Raw genomic sequence first — 22301 nt, forward strand, 5'->3', positions numbered from 1 at the left:
CAACCCTAACTCAACCCATCTAACCTGAAATCGGGTCAGGTTGGGCTCAAGTTCACCTAAGGCCAAATAGAAAACTACAAGAAAAAACCAAGACACAAAGAAAACCAGGATAAAATTAGAGGATGGAGGTCGGGTTCGTGTCAAGTAGGGTCTCTAAGGCCTCAACCCTAACCCAACTTGAAATTAAATCGGGTTGGCTTTTTCCAACCCTAACCCGTGCCAAAATCGGGTTGAACCTGTCGGGTTCGTGTTGAGCCCGACCCAAGTTGCACCCCTGTAAATATGCATGTAAATATGCATATTATGTGTTCAATCCATGGACATTTTCGTCACTTAGAAAGATGGGGCACTTTAGTCAATAAAGAAAAGAGTACGGAGGCTTTGGTAATTTCATAAAGAAGCAGACTCTTTTTTGTACCTTGCACCCCAAGCGTTCTAAATACTAATTTCATTTCCTTCTCCATTCTCAGCTGCAGAATACTGAATAGAAAACCCCTTCAGCAAAAGAGAAGAAAGAGAAACCCAAACTCAAACCCAAACCCTAACCCTAACCCTAGCTGAGGAAGAAGGAATGGCTCGATACGATCGTGCGATCACTGTTTTTTCTCCCGACGGTCATCTTTTTCAGGTGGAATACGCGCTCGAAGCCGTTCGGAAGGGTAATGCTGCTGTTGGTGTTCGAGGCACAGACACAATTGTTCTCGGCGTAGAGAAGAAATCCACTGCAAAACTTCAAGACTCTAGGTTATATACCTTCTCTCTCTTGTTTTCATTGTTTGTTGGATTTGTTCTTATGGATCTGGAATTAGGGCTTGTGATGAGAGGATTTTGACTCCTTGATGCGTAGTATAGAAATTGTAAAAATTAGGATGAAGAATGTAATGATTGGGGCTACTTTTGAGAGTTTTTATTAGTTTTAGCATAAAATCTTATATATTTTTGTTGTTTTTGTTCGAAATTGTATGTTTTATTGTTTTTGATTGCTTTTTTAAATTGGAATTAGGGTTTGTGATTAGACGATTTTGACTCCTTGATGCATAGTATAGAAATTGAAAGAAAATTAGGATGGAGTGATTGGGGCTACTCTTGAGAGTTATTCTTAGTTTTAGAATAGAATATTATAGACCTTTTGTTGTTTTCGCTTGAAAGTCTGCATTTTAATGTTTTTGATTGCTTTCTTAAATTGGAATTAGGGCTTGCGATGAGAGGATCTTGACTACTTGATGCGTAGTATAGAAATTGTAAAAATTAAGATGGTGGGCGTAATGATTGGGGCTACTTTTGAGAGTTTTATTAGTTTTAGAATAAAGTCTTATAGATTTTTTGTTGTTTTATTTTGCAATTTGTGCATTTTGTTCTTAGTTTTAGCATAAAATCTTAATAATTTTTGTTTTGTTTTTGTTTTATTCCGAATATGTGCATTTTAATGTTTTTGGTTGCTTTTTTAAATTGGAATTAGGGCTCACGATGAGAGGATCTTTACTCCTTGATGCGTATTACAGAAATTGAAAAAATTAGAATGCTGAACGTAATGATGGGGGCTACTTTTGAGAGTTTTTATTAGTTTTAGCATAAAATCTTATGGATCTTTTTAGCATAAAATCTTATGGATTTTTTGCTCTTTTCTTTCGAAAGTGTGCATTTTCATGTTTTAGGTTGCTTTCTTAAATTGGAATTAGGGTGATCTTGACTCCTTGATGCTTAGTATAGAAATTGAAAAAGTTAGGATGCTAAACGTAATGATTGGGGCTACTCTTGAGAGTTGTTATTAGTTTTAGCATAAAATCTTAATAGAATTTTTGTTGTTTTCATTCGAAATTGTGCCTTTTTATGTTTTTGATTGCTTTCTTACATGTGTAATATTGGGAATTGGAAATAGATTCGTTCTAATTCATGCTTTTGTTAATGGGGTTATCTTTGAAGTTCATGAAGCTTGATGTATGGAAGTATGTAGAGTCATAGTGCCTCGGAGCCTGTCCTATGGAAGGGGGTTGAGTATTTTGCCCTAGTGGTGGTGACCTTATGTACGCCTACTTTGAGTTCCTGGTTTCAAATTTTCAATCCCCAGTAGTAATAACCAAAGGGAAAATTTCTGTGATCCCCAACAGGTAAAGTTTTTTTTTTTTTTTTGTATGCTGGTATCAATCGAAGAGAGTTTTTGGCGACGTGATCGCGCTCCCATTACAAAGGATATTCCATTCATAAGATAAAGGACTACAAAAAATCAATGATTTAGCTTTTCTCGCACAACACTAATGAACAATCATATTATCAGCACTGCACATCCTAGGGTGTTCACAGTGTTCTCCCTTGAATAGGATCCAAGCCAAGAGAAATTGGAGTTGGATTTTGGATACAAAAAATACCAAACATTCAATAGGAAAAGATTATGCACAGGAACAGAACATTTTTCAAGGTAACAGTGAAAATGTAAAACAAAAATGCGAGTTCCAGATCGATAACTAATTTACTGTGTCCAAAAAACATCATTGAGAAACTAAACCTTCTGTGACATAAAGTTTAACTGCACCCTCTCACTCTACTCCTTATATCTGGTCTTGGAGAAAACAACATAAAATTTCCGAGATTGGAAAGGTTTTAAAATTGTGAAGATGGAAAGGGTCACACACACTTTTAAGTCTCCTCATCTGTACCACTGTTTGCATGTATTTCATAGTTATTTTTTTAATGATGCATTTTTTCTCTTAGTGTTTCTTTGGAAATCTTCATTTCTCAAAGACTGCTCACTCACATTCTTGTCTAGTTTACGAATAAAAGAGCCTAGGTAGACCATCAATTTAGCTACGGCTGAATTTGTTGTCTTGATGATATTTCTTCCATTGCAGTTGAAATATCTCCTGCATTTTGAATAGAAACTTTGTACTCATGTTTCATTCATGGTTTTAAATTTCCATCGAAACTGACAAGAAACAACGGAAATGTTTCCGTTTCCCTCCCCACCAAAATGATATTGAAATTGAAACGCATACCGAAACCAAATTTGTAAGTGCATTAGTGGAGTACTATATATGTATGTTTTATATACTTATATTTATATGAATTGCATGCGAAATGCAATGTATTTATTATGTATAAATATTTATATGAATTTTATGTGAAATGTGGTATGTACTGAATTATCAAACATGCGTGAACGCGCATGTCACTAAGTGTTCGATGTTATTATATGGATGGTTGTCTTGCTTATTGGATGGTTTCTTTTTCTTTTTATTTTTTTATTTTTTTTGGTTGATTGGTAAGCTGGGATCGAACTTGAGACCTCAAGGTTGAGAAACCAAGCCTCAACCATTGAGCTGCAGGCCCAACCCCACTTATGTGATGGTTTCTAAGTGTGTAGTTGAGCTTATTCTAGTATTTGCGGGAGTTTCAACTTAAATTTCTATCATTTGCATATGTTTCCATACATTTCTGTGATTTCACAAGATTTTTACGAAAAATTCCATGCAAAAACCAAAATGTTTCGGTTTTTGTGGTGACCAAAATGGAAACTGAAACTAAAATTTAAAACCTTGGTTTCACTGGGAACAATCTTTGGTCAATGCGATGAAAACATGGCCCACTTCCTCACAAAAATTGCAGTCCTGGACTTGTGCCTTGCCAAAAAGATTTGAAATGCTCTGCATTTCAGAGGATTGATACCATGCAAATCCATAGGTCCTTGAAACGAGATATTGGAGAAGGAATGATGACTTTTGAAGAAAATTGTTTTTATGAATTTGGCAATTTTTTTTGAATTTTTTATAATTTTTGGATTTGAGAAAGTCCATGTTTCTGGAGAAGGGGTTGTTTGAAGCCTCTAGAGTTTTTATTTTGAATTGAAGTGGTTGAAGTTGTAGTAATAAAGTTGAATCTGGGCTGGTTCATCATTGAAACAATCTAGTATATTACTAGATTGTTTCAATTTGGGAGCAGATTTGGGATGGTTTTCTTTGCAAAACTTCTACTTTGGATATGAAATAATTTGAACTTGTTTGGAACTGTTTTTTCAATGGATAAGTTGTTTTGTTTTGTTTTGTTTTTCCCGGGGAAAGGAGAGTTGTGTGTTGTTGGAGATTGATCCTTGGTCAACTTTTGTTTATTTGGAACTGTTTTTGGAAGTGTTTGAATTAGAAAGTGTGTAGGACAGTTCTATAATGTTTGTGTCCAGGAAGGAAAGCATTTTGGAGGTGAAAAAGTCTTGTATGATGTGAAACAATCTATTTGGGGATTTTTTAATTAATTTTGGTTTTGAATTTTATGTACTTTTACCCTTTTGTTTGCTGCTTTATATTTGATGAGAACCATGTCTTGCTCTCTTTTTTTTTTATTGAAGTATTTCTTGGTTTCATTTTGTGTTTGAATTTAAGTTTGAAAGTTGCTATTATTATTCTATTTTTTTTTGCACCATAGTTGGTATCATAGCAAGGGCAATCTTTGGACGTGTATTTGGTAACATGATTGCAAAGAATTGTAATTGTGATAATTTTGTTGGAGGTTGAGAGAATATCAATCAATGTTTTGAAACTGTTAATTTCTTTTTTTTTTCCTTTTTTGATTGGTGAGCTGGGATCGAACCTGAGAGAAACTGTTAATTTCTTGAAAAGACAAGCATCCTTTGTGTAGCCAAATGAATATAGTTATGTATGAGATTCAACTTTCTAGGATTGGTCGGATGCTACAGCTATGTATGAGATTCAACTTTTACAACTAGGATTGGTCGGATGCTACGCCTTTTGCAGGCCCCATAGGAGTAGCGGAAGCGGCGGTGCATGCAGTGCATCATGGTTTGAAGCTCTTAGCAAGAGATGGCATTGATAAGATTGCGGTGGAAGGGGACTCATTGAATGTGATTAGATGGCTCAGTGGTCCTCACATTTGACAAGAATGCCACCGTGGAGATTTGACAGTTTATTTGATGAAATGCTTGATTTGGTGAGATCCTATACAATAGCTTCTCAGCATGTGTGCTGCTCCGCCAATGCTGTGGCGGATGGTCTTGCTAAAGCGGGAGCCTCCTTGGAGTCTTTGGCGCTTTATGACTCTCTTCCTCCCTGATTACTCTTGCTTTCATTTAGCTTTTGTATCTTGTAGTTTCTCTCTGTGTATGGACCATCTCGGTCTTTGTTTCTGCTATTAATAAATTTGGCTACCTCTTTCAAAAAAAGAAGATGACTAGTTTGGTCAGGGCTACACCAGCAGAGGACAACAATCATTAAAAAAAAAACACTGATCAATTGGAGGGTGTCCACGATGGAACTCAATCCCAATCCACTCAGGAGGTGGTGTGTTTCAATTTGGTGGAAATCACCATGCGGGGATCTTGAGGAATCTAACTCAAAATGTCAAAATAGAGGATGAAGCCTTCGACAAAGAAGAGTTCGATTTTTGTCCAGCTTGCTTGTTGACATAAATGATGAAGAATTGTTGGAAGAATTTCATGAGTAGGAATAAGATGAGTACCTAGAAGAGGAGGCAAATGATACAAAGGTTAAAGGTGAGCATGATCCGGTCGATATTACAATGACCATGAGGATTTACAAGAAAATTTCAATGACTGGATTTATGACGAAAACATTGATGAATACATGAAAAGTATGAAAACTATTATTTGAGAATGTTGTCTTATCATTAATTTTGTGGGTTATGCCCAATTGCAATATTTTAGTGTTGCAAGAATCGAAGTTTCTGATAAATTCTCTAATAAGAGGGGCTATTAAACTCATTGTTCACAATGACTGTGAACTTCCCTCATGAAGATGATGTGCTCTTTTGGAAAATATGTGAACAATAATTTCAAAATTATATTTATGAAGGATTTGTGAAGAAAGAGATGGGGCTCTACTCCAAATACCTAATTCGGTGGAAGCGATATCCACAATATTTCATTCAAAACTTGAATACATCTAATAGGTTATCAATTCAATGGGTCAAATTTTTTCCAACAAATGATGTAGTGCAATCCCATAGGTCTTTTCAACCAATAGAATAGAAGTGGGATAGCCTTTAAAGAATTTTTTTTATGAATTTTGTAATTTAATTTGAATTTTTGAATATTTTCTTGGGTTTTAGAAAGTCTATATTTTAGGAGAAGCTGAGGTTGCTTGAAGCTTCTAGAGTTTCTGTTTGAATTTTGGAGGTTGAAGTTGAAGTATGAAGGTTGAATTATTGCTGTTTTTGAAGTATACATAGTTTATGATAAAAAAATATTTTGAGACGGGGCCTTTTTTTTCCTTTGGAAAGTTTCTATTTTTATTATGAAAGAGCTCTCACTTGTTTGGGATTCATTTGGAAGTTTTTTATTTGATAGCTTGTAGGAAATGGCTAGAATGTGTGTCCAGAAAGGAAAATGTTTTGGTGGTGAAAAAAGTTTGTCTGATGTAGAACACTTTTTTTGGGAAGTTTTTGATTAATTACAATTTTGAAGTTTATTTTAGGAGATTTATGCTTTTCTCTATTGTTTTCTCTTTTGCGGCAACACCATATTCTGTTCCCGTTTTGTCTTTATTTTGAGTTATGTGCTTGGTTTTGTTTTGGGTTTGAATCAACTATCCTTTATGTCATATGTGGATAATTATCATGTCATATGTGGATAATTTTCTTAAGAGAATCCTAATTAGTAAGTTTTTGTCAAATAGACGTAGGTTTAAATATATTAAAAACCTTGGTTTTAAATTTCCATTGAAATCGGCTAGAAACGATCAAAATGTTCCCATTTCCATTTCCACTGAAACACATACCGAAATTGAAACACATAACAAAACCAAAACCAAAAGTGTAATAGTGGTTTACTATACCCCAGTATGTGCTACATAATTATATTTATATGAATTGAATGTGAACTATATATATTATATATACACATTTATATGAATTATGTATGAGATCTAATCTGTACTAGGGATGCAACTTGGGTTGGGTCGGGTTGAGCTTTTGCTGAAAAATAAATTGGAATCAACCCGAACCCAAACTTAGGTAAATGCTCAACCTGAATTCCCCAAATCGACCCGAGCACCCCTAATCTGTATGGAATTATCAGACAACACATGTCAATAGGTGTTCGATGTTGTTAAACCAATATGAGTAGCACGTATGTCACTGTGTGTTCGATGTTTTTAAACCAATGTTTTTTTTTGCTTATTTTATGGGTTTTGAGTATATTTATGCTTATTTTAGCACTTCCTGAAGTTTCATCTTAAGTGTCCATCGTTTGAATATGTTTTCATTCGTTTCCATGATTTTATATGATTTTCACTGAAACTTCGATAGGAAGCAGACATGTTTGCACTTCTGTCACGTCCAAAATGCATACCGAAACCAAAACCAAAACCTGAAACCTTGTTAAAACCAATAGTTGTCTTTTCAAGGAGAATAGGTTTGATCTTGCTCTATTAGCTTTGGAGGAGGTTGCTTCTTATCTTGCTTCTAGGGGAGCCTTGCTTCTGTGGACTATATAGGTAGTCACATTGTTTTAAATTTTAACCCAAACTGAGGCAAAACAGTCGAAATGTTTCTGTTTCCAATCCACCAAAATGCATACTGAAACCAAAACTGTAAGTATATACCATATCAGTATGTGTTACATAATTATATTTTTATGAATTGTATTTGAAATGAGATGTATGTATTATGTATAAATACGCTTATGAATTACATGTGAATTGTGATATATGCTGAATTATCAAACATGGGCAACATCGCATGTCAGTAGGTGTTCGATGTTGTTAAACCGTAATATATGGATGTCTTGCTTATGTGATGGTTTCGAAGTATGTATTTGTGCTTATTCTAACATTTCCAGAAGTTTCATCCTAAAATTCTATCATTTGCATATGTGTCCATACATTTTCGTGATTTTATAGGATTTTCACTGAAATTTTCAATCGAAACTGAAACGTTTCCATTTTCGTGGTGATCGAAACTGAAATTTAAAACATTGGGTAGTCAAATGATCAGCGTTAAAAGGAATCTCCAACCCCTAAATGGATTATGGGGTTTTGAAATGTTGGACCTATACTATATTCTAGTTATTGGCGTACAATTCAGCTGATGAAGATCAACCTGTTCTCCAAGTTGCTCCAAAGGCTTTTAGTAGGTAAGCGTGGAGATGAAGGTGAATCAGTTGCCATCCACAGAAGTGACAGCTTTCTTTAAGGCCATGTTCGGTTGTTGCCCTTCATAATGGATTCCACTGGGAAGTAGTGCTTTTAGGCTAAAAGACAGAAATCCGGACATTCGGTTGCTGCACTTTAGTAGCATGAGAATATGGCGTGGAGGAAAAGTTGGCTGATGTGGAGTAAACTAGATGGAATCCAAACAGTTTATTTAGGAATTTGATATCAAAATTAATCAAGGACTGCCGTGGGGTGATTAGTAGTCTTTAGAGAAGATTTGGATACCCAAGAATTTATCAATCTAGATTTGTTAACAAAATTTTCCGGCAGGACTACTAACACACACAAGAGATAAAGAAAGGATTTAATAGAAAGTTCAACAATAGATTTGTTTGTACTTAAACCAGGCTCGGGTAGGACATGGGATGGAAAATGCCCTTGAGAACAATTCGCTATTATTTTGGAATAGAGCAAGAAATCAATGGGAGTTCAAGAATGAAATCGAAGGAAGAAGATGAACTGAAAATTTAGCAAGAACTTAAATACCTGTTAGATTGAAGAAAGTAGGGGATAGTAAGAAGTCATATCGCTCACCATTGCCTGGTCGTGAAGATCCTTCCTTTCTTTAGGTTTATCTCGAGCTTCGATCTCAAGCGTTGCTGGAGAGAGTTTTGCTCCTGTGATGAAAAGGAGGTCCCAACCCCGCAGTGGTCCCCTCTTGATACAGGGACGTTGAAGTTCAACTTCGATGATTCGAGTTTAGACAAACTGGGGGGGGCCTGCAGGTGTTGGTGGAATTCTCAGGTATGAAAGGGGTATAGCTAGATGGGCTTTCTCTGGCCCCATTGGGACCATGGATTCCAATGAAGCAGAAGTGAGGGCAGTTCTTTAGGGCATCAAGATTACCGATAGCAGAGAATTGGCCAAGTTGATTCTTTAAATGTCATATGGTAATTAGTCGGGAGTCACCATCACACCCAGAGATTCGCTCATATGTCTGTTGAGATTCAGGATAGAGTGGCAAATTTCATTGTTCGCTTCCGGCATGTCAGAGATTAGCTAATAGTGATGCAGGTCGGTGAGCCTGGATGAGTGTTGGTAGGGAGGCTTGGGGGACTTTTGATTTCCTCCTCCCTTGGGATCCTCTGTTTCTTGTTGATCTTTTGTTTCTTGTTGTTATCGTCTTTGTTCTATGCTGTTCTCCTCTTTGTATTGACCATCTCGGTGCGGGGTTTCCTTCCCTTTCCTCTCATAATAAAATTATTTCAAAAAGAAGAGTAACAGGATAGTTCACCAAGGCAATCACACTTTGGTCTTCCTAAGGCAATCACATCTCAAAGTGTCAAGGACTCAAGGCAATCACACCATGATGTTCGAGGATGTCACTCACGACCTATTCACAAATATCTCCGATATTTTCAAAATATAGCGTTTTTATCACGAGATTTTGATAAAACGACAAAATCCCGAACTAATCCCGAGATTTTAAAAATATAGCGATATTTTCGTTTTTATCATAAAATATCCCGATAATATCGTGATATTATCCCGATATTTTTACGATATTTTTATTTTATATTTTTTCATAAATTTAATATTTTTATATAATTTTAATTTTACCGTTTATTTTCCGATATAAACCCGAAAAAATTAATAAAAATTAATATATCCCGAGATTTTCCCTTACATAGAAATTCCCGAGAACGACATTTGTGACATAGCTCACGACCATAAGGATTCCAACAGCTAGCATAAACTTTATTCAATTCATCATCATCTCATGTGCCAAGAGGCTTACAAGATTTATAGATAAAACCTACAACTTGCACAACCAGTCCCTTAAGCAGCTTTAGAAACTTAAATCCTAGTCCAATCCAATTAATTCTTCTAACAATCCTAACTTAGCTCCCTTTCCTAAACAAACAGTCGTAACTTAAAAGTTAAAACTTCTCCTAATTAACTTCAAGCAACTAAAAAAAGAAGCAATCTCAAATTGGAAACTAACTCTAAAGTCTAAAACAGTTACTTTCTTTAAATGGAATCTAGGATTCTTTATTCAAAATAGAAACTATCCTAAGAACTAAATACACACCATGTGGGCTCTATGCCTCTATGTGGTATGAAACCCAAAGGGTGGGTATCTTACATCCATGACTGTTTGATCATAATCAAATCAGTTCAAAGGGTCAAAATTATCCCTCCCTTCTTGGCACTGCCTTATCTTCAACAAGGTGTAGGAGGTCCACTTGCACCTCATTTAAGAACACTCTTCAAAACAATTTCTCTCACTTCTCTTTCTTGTTTTGCTTTGAAACGGGATTTCACCAGGTTGGAATTGGTTATGGTGATTTACTGGAAACTTTCTCATCTCCTAGGATGCCTGTAGTTTGATCATAATGTTGGGCTTGATGGTAAGATTGGCGGCGATATCTTTGTTGTCAAGAGGCTTGGTGGTGATCAAGAGGCTTATTTTATAATTCTCTTTGGCCTGACATATTTTGGCCCTAATAGGAAATAAAGGGACGGCCCAGTGCATGAGGCTCCCGCCATTGCGGGGGAGGGCTAGATGTACGCAGCCTTACCCCCCTGCTTTGCAGAGGCTGTTTCCATGACCACCAGGTCACAATAGAGCAACCTTACCGCTGCGCCAAGTCTCGCCCATAATTTTGGCCCTAATAGGAAAGAAGCAAAAATATCTTGGCAGGAGATTTGTTTTGTTATAGGACGATGAGAGGATGGCATCCGACATTGCAGAAATGGGGACTGCTGTGTGTCAGGAATTAAAATCTGAAGAAAAGTCCTGTGTCTGAAGTAGAAACAAAAAGAGAGTGCAGCCTTTAGAGAAGCCAGCTTCTAACACAGGAATGAAAAGAAAAGTTTATTAAGGGACACCTACAACTTGTGGTTTTCCTATTGTTGATGACTAACAGGTTGATTGACAAATGGGGTCTAAAAAATCAGGATACTTTGATGCTTGCCTATAGGTTGACATTTAACAGTGGTCTTGTGCCCAGTTTTAAGAGCCCAGTTCCATAGCATAGTGGGTGTTCTAATTCCATATGTCAATCTTTCTAGTGGAGATTGGAAAAGAGGAATGATCTTTTGTTTCTTCTGAGAGGCTAACTCAGGGCTCATAAGCCACTGGGAGCAGTGTGGAAATTGTGAATATCATTGTTAGCCTTGATGTGTATCCTTATCAAAGATCAGTTACCTGTTGCCTATTTGTCATTTGGAAAGAGTTATCCTTCTAACTTACACTTTAATAAAGGGGTGGTGGGGGCACAGGCTGAGTATGAGGTGGTGAGGATAAAGCAGTAAGTGATGGAGAATACATTCCAAAGTCCAAACACCACCTAATGAATAGCAATCCCCACAAGAAATTTGACAAGAGCAAGAAAACGAACGAAAGATAAGAGTTTGGTGCTGTTTTCAAAGGTAAACAGAGTGCACAAACTGAATGTCTATCCGTTATAATAATAAAAAAGATCAATCTCAGCTTACCTATCAAAAACTAAAAATAAAAAAGGCAACGTGTATGTACTTATATTACCTTGAAAAAAAGCCTAATTATCTACAACTCTTGAGCAACTGCAATAGTTCTCTAATCTCATTTCCAGGAACTCACAGAAAACAATTAATCATTGATCTCCAATTTTATAAAGTTCACTTCAATTAAAAAAAACCTCTCGACTTTTCTTAAACTTCCAAAACACTACCTCCCTCTTTAAGACTTATGTATGCAGGGAAAACTTTCTTAAAAAATTTTCAACCTTCCCAGACCCTAGAATTATTTTCCCGTTGAATACTTTTTCCATGAAAAATGTTGTTGATGTAGGACCGGGGAAGAGAAATAGAAGAAGAGGAAGGAGAAGAATAGGAGAAGAAAAGAAGAGGAATAGAGAAAAGAGAAGAAACTTGTAGAGGAGAGAAGCCAATCAATATTTATTCATCAAAAACTAATTAAAGTTCCATACATGAGGCCTATATATAGGCAATTGAAATAAAATTCTATGAAAAATAAAATCCCAAAAACTAAAAACATGGAAATAAAATACTAGAAATAACATGGAAATAAATCCTAATGGACCATATGCCGCTTATTGGGCCTACTATCTGCATCATTCTCCTCCCTTTGAAAAGAACTCGCCCTCAGGTTCTAGTCTGCCTAGATCAAATATGTGGACGACCCACGTCAGCAGTAGGAGTTGTAATCCGTCGGAGACAATCCTGATGTCTAAAGCTTGTGACAACCGTGAGAGTAGTCGAAAATGTCGGCAGAGTAATAGGGATGAAATCTCCCATGTAGAATCATACAAACACATCCACTATGAAGAAATAAATTGCCTGGGAAGATAGCAATGTACTCCTTCTGGATCGGTGGGATCGGCATGACAGCTACGGGCAATACCAATCCATGACCATCCTCCAAAATGTCAATACCAATAAGCTTATCGATGGGCATCTTAGTGACGTCAAACTGATAATCCTCCTGATGATCGTCATGTGCACTGAAATCCTTGGTCTCAACCTGCACAATCATCTCAATCGGAGCATCTACCGTGGAATCAATACTGTCACTGTGCCTGTGTAATGATTTGGAGTCGGCATCCTCAATGAACTGCTCGTGCTCTGCATGCTCTGGCAATGCCTCATCAGGCATTGGACACTGGCTCTATATATGCCATCTCTGACTTTGTATCTGCCATCTTGGTCTCTGTATTTGACATAATCATGGGCTCAACATCTATAATGGTCTCGTCAACACTAGCATCTGGCTCCTCAATAGTGTCAGCAGACTCCTTCTCATGCATGTGATGCTTGGGATTTCTATTGCATGCTTCAATTTCGGCTTCTCGTGCACGTCGAGTTGCGACTTTTCGTTCACAGCGAGCTGCCTCCTCACGTACCAACCTTTTCTCATACCGATAAAGAGCCACTCGCGCATAAGCTCCCATAAACTCATAACAGACCTCCTCCCATCGACAGAATGTGATCGGGCTTGTCCTCTCCCAGTTTCTCTGGCTCCCATATTGCCGCACGGTAATCATAGCCGTAAAACTCATAATATGCATCCAAAGCACATGCATCCTCATAATAGCTATAGTGAGTGTAGTCTTTCAAATATCGACCGTCGTACCCATCAAATATGGAACAAATGGTGGAGCCATTGGGATCGGTGTCGAAAAGAGAAATCAGCCGTATGATCTTATGCCTGTTGCGGATCTCAAATCGGACTCCTCGATAGTTCGGATAAGTGGTCGGACCAAAATGGACAGACGGCCAAAGTTGCTCGAAGTAGTGCTTGTGCTCACGCCTGGCTGCTGAAAGTAGGCTGGATAGACTCTTCAAGTTGGCACGAACAACTTCTATGTTTACGGCATGGTCAAATTCTGAGCAGAAATGGCCCGGTGAGGAGAGAGAAAAAAAGAGAGGAGAGAGAAAGTAGGACTAGAGAGAGAAAGTTCTGTTTTTTTTTCTTTTTTTTCCTTTTGTTACTTATGACAACAACTCTCTTGCGCAGATTCATAACATATTTAACTAATTTGGCGAGGGGGGGGGTTTTTTGGGGGGGGGGGGTGTGGTGGTCTACGAAGAAAAGAAGCTTGAAATTGCGTGGTCCAAGGGAAAAAAGTGTGGGGAATGCTTACCTTCTACAAAGAATTAAAGAGAGTGGAGGTGTAATGGGGAGGAAAAGGGGAAGGAAGGGGGCGGGGGTGATAAACACTTTAATATGAGGGGATAAAAGAAAGGGGTGTCCAAAAGGGTGATCTCTGCTATTGCCTTTTCTTCATGTGGTCGCGCGGAGTGACCCACTTAAACCAGAAAAGGAAGGGGCTACCTGTTACCACTCTAATTACCTACAACTGTAGGTTGCCAATAAATATCAACTATGGCAATAGGTAACTAGTAACCTACCTTTCTCTTACTTTATTTGAATGGTACGCACAACACTATGTATCTCCAGAAATAGCAAACAGAAAGGGGACTTTCCACTCTTCTTAGCAAAAAGTAACTTGCCTCTTTAAAGATATTTCCACAAATATCTCATGGATTTCCTTCAATCACAAGAAACATCAATGAGGGACGGTGGTGGCACACGGCAATTTTGGGGGAAAACAATGGTGGAGTAGGATCTCCGGTGAGATTGTGGGTGGATGGCAGCGAGAGATCGGATTGGGGCTGCAGATCTCAGGTTTGGTGGCAGAAAGCTTCCCTTGCGAGGGCGACAGATTTGGACGAGGATCAGTGATGGGAAAAATTTAGCGAGAGGTTTGTGTTAGGGTTAGGGTTACTGATTTGGGGTTTTCTTTTAGGTTAGGGTTTTTAGGGGTTTGAGGTGGAAGGAGTGGTTTATATATTTGCAGATTTTGGGTGGAGGAGATGGGAGATGGGAGATGGAGATTTGTAAAGCGTTTGTAGGAAAATAGCATTCGATTGAAGCTAGGTAGTGGGCTGTTTTGGGTGTAAAGAAGGCTTAGAACAAGGGTTTGTGCTACAGGCCTTTGGGCTGCTAACAAAGGGGTTCTCACTTATGCAGAAATTGGATGATTTTCTGCAAGGTTCTGTGCGAAAGGGTTTGGGTATGGAGAGAATATTAGGGGTGCACAAGGATGGGGTTTATGGTTTAGGGTTGGCTATTCAAAAGGATTAAGGTGGCTGTGATCGGTTGCAATTTCTTTGGGAAGGTTAGCAGGATATTAGGTTGCTCTAGGGGGTATTTCTGGGTAGGAAGACTGGAGGGTGCTGCTGCTGATAATTGAAGGGTGTGACAGGCTTGTAAGTGGCTGAAAGTAGTAGTTTCAGCTTAGGTGTAATATGAGTGTTCTCCGGTTGTTGCTGTTGGGGAAGAACCTTCGTGATCAAAACTAGGTGGAGATGGGGGCATTTTTCGGCAAGATCACGGCTCCATTGAGCGAATTCCAACAGCTTCTTCGACTCTTGGGTCTTTTGCTTTGATACCAAATTGATGTAGGATCGGGGATGAGAAATAGAAGAATAAGAGGAGAAGGAGGAGAAGGAGAAGAATAGAAGAAGAATAGGAGGAGAAAAGAAGTGGAATGAAGGAAGGAGAAGAAACCTGTAGAGGGGAAAGCCAATCAATCTTTATTCATAAAAAATTAATTAAAGTTCAATACATGGGCAATGGAAATAAAATTCCATGAAAAATAAAATCCCTAAAACTAAAAATACTAGAAATAACATGAAAATAAATCCTAATGGGCCAATATGCCTCTTATTGGGCCTACTATCTGGGCATCAATTGTTTTCCATAAAAATCTTCTCCCAAGTCGATTTCCTTTTACCATGGCAGAGTCCTTGTCCGCGGCCAAAATTTTCCCTACCACGTCAATGAAAACTTCTTTGACTTGCCCGAGTTAGTGAAAATTTAATCTCGTCAACTACTTACTTGCCCAAGTTGTCTCCCTTTTACCTTGGTTGAGTGGTCCAAGTTTTGTAACACTAATCCAAACAGCCTGTAAGCACTGTGACCTCAAATTAAAAGCAAACCCCCTAAAATTTCTAAAGTTACTTAATGAGGCTACCAAAAATTTAATCCCAGGTTCAAATAAAAATCCCTGACACACTATATCCATAGATATAAATCACTTCAAGAATCATTAGCAATAATAATAATCCACACGAAAATGATATGAGCATCAACAAATAATGGGTCTGGTTACCATATGAAAATAGAGAAAAGGAGAACTCTAGGGGCCAAAATAACCACCGGTTGAGTGAAAAACAGTCTCTATTTAAAAATAGGTGCAAAGGAGGTAGGCCAAAAGGGTATCGGTGAACCAAATCAGGGCTAATAGAGCTGAAAATTAAAAGGGTCAGATCTCAAGTGAGCACATCACCTTTAATCTCGTATACCAGAGGCCTAAGAGAGCGGTGTAGGAACCCGGAAGGTCTAAACAGTCACAAAGTGGCGACCGTCAGTGGTATGATGTTTTCAAAGCAAGAATATGTAGATATGGAAGCATGCAACCCCAGGAAGCAGGTAACCTAGAAGGAATGAAAATCTGCAGTAAAGTGATGCACTTGCAGCGGAAATCAACAAGAAACTGTCCCGGACAGCAAGTTACGTAGCACGAGCTGTGGAGGATCAAAAAGGGCAAAGGAGACAAGAGGTGACTGTTTTGGGATGTACAGATCTCTAAAACAGTTCCAACAGTCCTAAGGATGTACGGACTGTAAGAAATCGAAACGATAGAAAAAGGGAAGTGACAAAGTGGAGAAAGGTGGAGAGGAATGGGTAAGAGGTGGAGGGGATTCGGAAAATAGGGAATGTTGCAGTCAAGATTGCTAGAAACGATCGAGGGACTGTTTTAGAGGGGGAAATCGTAGAGATTGGGAGGGAATGAAGGAAAGAAGAAAGGAAGGAGGATTGAAGAAAGAAGAGGAAGAGGAGGAGAAGAAAATAGGAGAAAAGGGAGGGGGGAGGTTACCCTGCGCAAAGGAATGCTATCATTTCAAAAATTGCGGCTGCTCCTTTTCCAATTGCGGCTGCTCCTTAGGGGCTGCATGAAAATCATTTAAAAAATTAGGGTTTATTTCCTCCTTAGGCCTTCTTTTATACTGTTTTAAGTGAAGGGCTATTGGACTCTCCCTACTAGTCAATAGGATGTAATATAACTTTAGTGAGTGAGTCTACCCTATGGACCAATAAGGGTATAAGATAACTTAAGTCATTAGTGAATGACTTAAATGCCCCTATTTAATGGACAAAAGAATAAGCACACTTAAGGCTAATAAGGCCAAGGTTTGAGATGAGGTGGTGTTGGCCCTTGGTGATGTGGACAACCCCTCATATCTAGGCTCCAAAAAATAGCAGCTAAAATAGAAAGTATGCAAAAAAAAAAAAAAAACTAGCCTAAATAACCACGATGGAAACCAATCAAAATAAAAAGTCTCTGAAAGTGGCTGATGATCAACGATGGATTACCATTAAAAATAAAATAAAATCAAAGAGGGATCACATCAAAGGGTGATTCTCCCACTAAACTCACTGGACCCCACTACGAATTTAAAGGAATACCCAAGCCAAGTGGAAGTTCAAGTAAGCAAAGGGAGCCTATCTGCCTTACAACCATAATCCTCCGCAAGGATCAGTACTTTACTCTCCTCCATATTGGTGCCTTCGAAGACCCTCCATTCATCTTCTAACCTGACATCTCCTCATACTACGATAGCGGAGACCCTAATTGCTTGCTTCGGAGAGACACCATAAAAGATTAATGCATCATATGCGAACTGCAAATGGGTGATGACCAGGTTAAGCCTCCCTGTGGAGAAACCCTCGATCAACCCTTACTTCTTCAGTCAAGAAATGAGTGTACTAAGAACTCCCCCAGTAAGTAGAACGGCTGGTTTATTGTCACCAGTTTTTAAACAAACCTTTTGCAAGGCATTTTGGTTGTTGTTTCCCGAGTCTTTGGTCCCATTAGTCATTGAATTTGACAACCCTTAATTGATTTGGTTGCTTCATTCCGTCATAAATAAGGATGCTAACAATGAAGATTCACTTTCTAAACTAGCTGTTTTTAGATTAGGTTTACCATAAGGATTTGGGATCAAATTCCCTTAAAATTTTTGCTTTAATGGCTTTTTGATAGGTTGCTTCCTTAATGATCTAGTCTGTGCCTTTGTTTTATATGTTTTTTTTTCTAACAAAATTTGAATATCTGTCCTCTCAATCTATTTTCTGGCTTTAGCTTATATATCACAACATGTTTATTTTCGGTGTAGGTTTACGTTTTCTTTTTCTTCTGTTTATGTCTGCCTATGCCCTGACTTCTTTAGTCACTTCTATTCTGCAGATCAGTTAGAAAGATCGTAAATTTGGATGATCACATTGCATTGGCCTGTGCTGGTCTAAAAGCAGATGCACGGGTTTTGATAAACAAGGCACGGATTGAATGTCAGAGCCACAGGCTTACTGTTGAAGATCCTGTAACTGTTGAATATATTACAAGGTACATAGCTGGTCTTCAACAGAAGTATACACAAAGTGGAGGTGTGAGACCATTTGGCCTTTCGACTTTGATTGTGGGTTTCGATCCATACACCGGTGTTCCTTCACTTTACCAGACAGATCCATCTGGGACATTTTCAGCCTGGAAAGCTAATGCAACTGGGAGGAACTCCAATTCTATGAGAGAATTTTTGGAGAAAAATTATAAAGAAACTTCTGGGCAAGAAACTGTAAAGCTTGCCATTCGTGCATTGCTTGAAGTAAGTTAATTTTTTCTTATTTCTGAAGTTATGTTGACTTATTTTACTTGTTTGTTTTTTTGAGCAAGAAACTGTAAAGCTTGCCATCCTTGAGGATACTTATCCTCATCTCATGCTTGGAAGTGGGTTTCAGGCCAACCATTTGCAAAGACAGATCTCCTTATCTTCTTAAAAATTCAACTATTTCTTCTTCTTCTTCCACCTAGAGTTTAGGTAGTTTGTCCACCATGTATCATTGAATCTATCAATAGGACCCCTCAACGTAGGTGTTTGTGAAGAACCACCACCAACAGGAGTCTCACTGTGAACCTCCTCACCACTTGGACTATCTTCACTCCCAAACCCTCTTCTAATGCCCCTAGAAGCTCATTTCTTCTCTCCATTTCAAATTTGAAATTCTTGTAAGTATTTGCACATTCTTGATTAGTGTGGACACTTGGTGCGTAGTTTTTTTTCATGGTATATCCTCACTAATATTGCTTGAGGAGGCTAACACCTCCCGTGCGACGGTTCTCGCAAAATAAATATTTAAAATACCCGTCTATGTCTTTGTCATATTTCCATGCAAAATCTTTCGTCTATGGCTTTTGCACATCTCCATGCAAAATCTTTCTTATCACCCATGTTACACCTCAATAGATCAAAATCACTCCAATAGCCCATAATATTTGTAAAAATAACATTGAATGGATGTGTATAGAAAAATCCTCAATCAATTAGAGATTTCTACTTACAAAGTGAGGGAGTGCACTATTACAAATGAAACTAACACCAATAGATTTTTTTTCATTCGAGAAGACCACTTGAACAACAACTTTTGAGTCCGCTGAATGGTTGGGGAGAAATCACCCAAACAAGCTCTAGGTAAAAAAATTCCCTGAAACCTCAACACTATCTCAAATCATCAATTACATGATTTTACATTGTGAAATGGGCTTTAGAATGCACCCCTCAACTAAACTTAAACATTAGGATGTGTTTAAGAAAAACAAAAATTCCAATTTTAGGGCTTATGGTTCACAAAAATGGTACCTGCCTGTGATTTTCCAGAGGCTAATGCCTTTCGACAGATGCACACATTTTGTGAAAGGCATACACATTAGGGCGCTTTACCCCTAGAGGCTGTGCCTCCGAGTTATGACTCATTTTTAGCTTTGCACTCTATGGCATCTTCCATGCACCTCACCCTGAGGCTCGCCTTAAGGCACATGCCTCAGACTGCCTTTAAAAACACTGATTGCATCTATGTAGGCATGCAGATGCATTTGTAACTCACTCATAGAGATTACCTTTGTGCAATCTGGATTGTTTTGTCTTGTAAAATTTAATTACATCTTTATTCTTAGGTTGTTGAGAGTGGGGGAAAGAACATAGAGATTGCAGTGATGACAAAAGAGCACGGACTGCGTCAACTCGATGAATCTGAAATTGATTCTATTGTTGCTGAGATTGAAGCAGAGAAAGCAGCAGCTGAAGCTGCAAAGAAGGGTCCTCCTAGAGAAACCTGATCTTGGTTTTTCTTATATGCCTCTCCACCAGTTCTTGAAGGACCTTGAATTAAAGATTAGGTATATTTCTATTTTGGATGCATTGTCTCTCTTCTCAAGGATTTTATTTTCTTTCCCAAGCAGGATACTGAGATTCAATGATACATGCACAATATAATCGCCCGTTGCTGTTTATGTATGAGCTATTTCTTGGGTTATTTTTTACTTGTGAAATTCGTATATACTATATTTCCTGCTTTTTTCTTCTTCGCAAACTATTATTCAACTGCTCTTTGCATTGCCATATGGTTGTTTCCCATTGCCATTGGTTTTAAGTTTTTAACCATTGTTTCAAAACTTCCTCGGGGCATCATTGACTTCCTTTTACACTGGTCTTGTTCGAGTTTGTGTTTCCCCTACAAAGTCAATCAAAACTCCTTTTGACTCTCCTTAGTTATGACCAAGGTTTTAAATTTCGGTTTCGGTACCGATTTCGGACCCCACCGAAATCCAAAATTTTGGCAAAATCCAAAATTTCTGGCCGAAATCTCGTAATAATTAAAAAAGATTATTTAACTAATTTCGAAATTTCGGGCTGAAATTTTGTAACATTTATTTTTTTCTTTTTCTTAAAAAAAAAAAAAAACATTTTCTCAAAATTTCGGCCGAAATTCTCAAAATTCCGAAATTTCTGATTTCGGCCGAAATTTCAAACCATGGTTATGACTGCATCAACTGAGTACTCGATCACGCCACACCGAATCGACAAGGATTTGCTTTGGCCTCGTTTTGACCCTTGTCTGCTTTTTGAACCACCGGTTTTGAGTTGCTGGTCTCTTTCACTTTTTATGCAGTTTCTTATCTAACCAAAGCCATCAGAACTCACAAGAAACTTCTCAGCTTTTGGTTTTGTAGATTTGTGTATCCACCTGAAAGCTGAAACATTCAATTCACTGCTTTTTTAGTGCTTGAGCCTCCAATGATTCCAAATTCATAACACACCATTCATAGAGGCCATTACTTACCATGTGCTAGAGCAGGTCATACTATGTCCTGCAATCATTAACTTAGGGGCCGCTTGGATACGTGGATTTTAGAATCCTGAATTTTTTCAAAATTGTAGATGAGAGATAAGAGAAGAAGCGGACCAGCCGTCATTTTCTGATTTCTTGCCCTTCTTTCCGTCAGCGAGAGAGCAGCAGATCATCCCATTTTTCCAGGTTTTAGAAATCGCAGTAAGCGGGAGAGATTTCTAAAACCAGGATTTCTTACTTAAAATTGAAGAAACTCCGTCTCGACAGCACACACAGTAGCTTGATCATCAACCCTCATTTACACTGTTTTCAAGCTAAAACCTGGATTCTAAAATCCGCATATCCAAAAACGGCCCCTTAATAACTGTGTTTTCAATTGAAAACAGGCCTGTGCCAAATTATGAATTGATTGAGGGAATCTGGTTTTATACAAACTAGATAATTATCTTTATAACCATTTTTAACTTGCTGTATATATGTATCTATAATATAGAGAATTTTATCTGATGAGTGGGCGGTACCGGTACCGGTACCGCCCTTAATATTTGATCCAACAGCTGCTATTGGATCAAATATCAGGCGTGGACTTCCATTGTACCACCTTTACGTGTTTGTATGGGGTTTTTGCGGATAAGTCCCTAATTTGCAAAATAATTGGTAAATAGTCCCTAAGAATCCCATAATATCCAATGAGTCCTGGTTGTTAAAAAGCCCCTAAAATAAATTAACGTTAATTTCCTCAGTTAAAATTTATAAAATGCCAATTTTTAGGCTCCAATCATTAACTCGTTTTTAATGCATTCTTCAAGACTTTCCCTGCCAATGTTTTCGACAAAAATTCTGATGATAATCCAAAAAGTTTGAAATAGTAAAATATGCTAAAATTACCCTCTCGTTTTCAGCCCATGTTTGATTACTTTCTTTCTACCTCTTCTCCTATGATTAGAAACTAAACCCTAAATACTCTTTTTTATTCCAAAACAAAACTAAAACCCTAGTACCCATATTCATATAATTTCCCTCTAAAATGTGAAAAGAGAATAATTTACAAGAAAATTATTTTTATCAGAGTTAACTTTGGAGTTATTTCTAAGAGATTTTTTCTATCATAATTATTTCCAAGAAAATTATTTCTATTTAAAGTTAACTAAGGCCATGTTTGGGTTGCTGTAATTTTGTGAAAAGTTTGGAAAGGAAAAATATTTGTAAAATTGCCTACTTTTTTTACCCATTAAAAAGTAACTTGAACCAGCCCTAATCGATTTTTTTAGAGGGACCTTCAATTAAAAATGATATTAGTGGAAAGAAAAATTGTGGAAAGAAAAAAAAAATTCGGAGAGAAAAATATTCCACCAGAAATGTTTTTCTTGCACATGGCCTAAAGGGAAAAAAAAAAAAAAATCTGTCAAAGTTTTTTTTCTTCCAATAAAAAC

At 37.7% G+C, this 22301-nt stretch overlaps 1 protein-coding gene across 1 annotated transcript; it reads left to right on the plus strand.

Moving 5' to 3' along the window:
• The first annotated feature begins 426 nt into the window (after positions 1 to 426).
• PAD2 (proteasome alpha subunit D2) lies at positions 427 to 20052 on the plus strand. Its single transcript, XM_077390483.1, has 3 exons — positions 427 to 744; positions 17933 to 18347; positions 19694 to 20052. Exons 1-3 carry the CDS (start codon positions 572 to 574, stop codon positions 19853 to 19855), a joined length of 750 nt encoding a protein of 249 aa, XP_077246598.1. The 5' UTR covers positions 427 to 571; the 3' UTR covers positions 19856 to 20052.
• Positions 20053 to 22301: the final 2249 nt, after the last annotated feature.

This window comes from Tasmannia lanceolata, unplaced genomic scaffold (assembly GCF_043159265.1).
Source record: "Tasmannia lanceolata isolate RefF3 unplaced genomic scaffold, GAP_Taslan_0.1 ptg000011l, whole genome shotgun sequence".
Lineage (NCBI taxonomy): Eukaryota > Viridiplantae > Streptophyta > Magnoliopsida > Canellales > Winteraceae > Tasmannia > Tasmannia lanceolata.

Excerpts from the sequence above, each read along its gene's own strand:
- PAD2 (XM_077390483.1), top strand. The coding sequence starts at position 572 with ATGGCTCGATACGATCGTGCGATCACTGTTTTTTCTCCCGACGGTCAT. Across the intron at positions 745-17,932 it reads GCAAAACTTCAAGACTCTAG|ATCAGTTAGAAAGATCGTAA; the intron begins GTTATATACCTT and ends TCTATTCTGCAG. Across the intron at positions 18,348-19,693 it reads CCATTCGTGCATTGCTTGAA|GTTGTTGAGAGTGGGGGAAA; the intron begins GTAAGTTAATTT and ends CTTTATTCTTAG.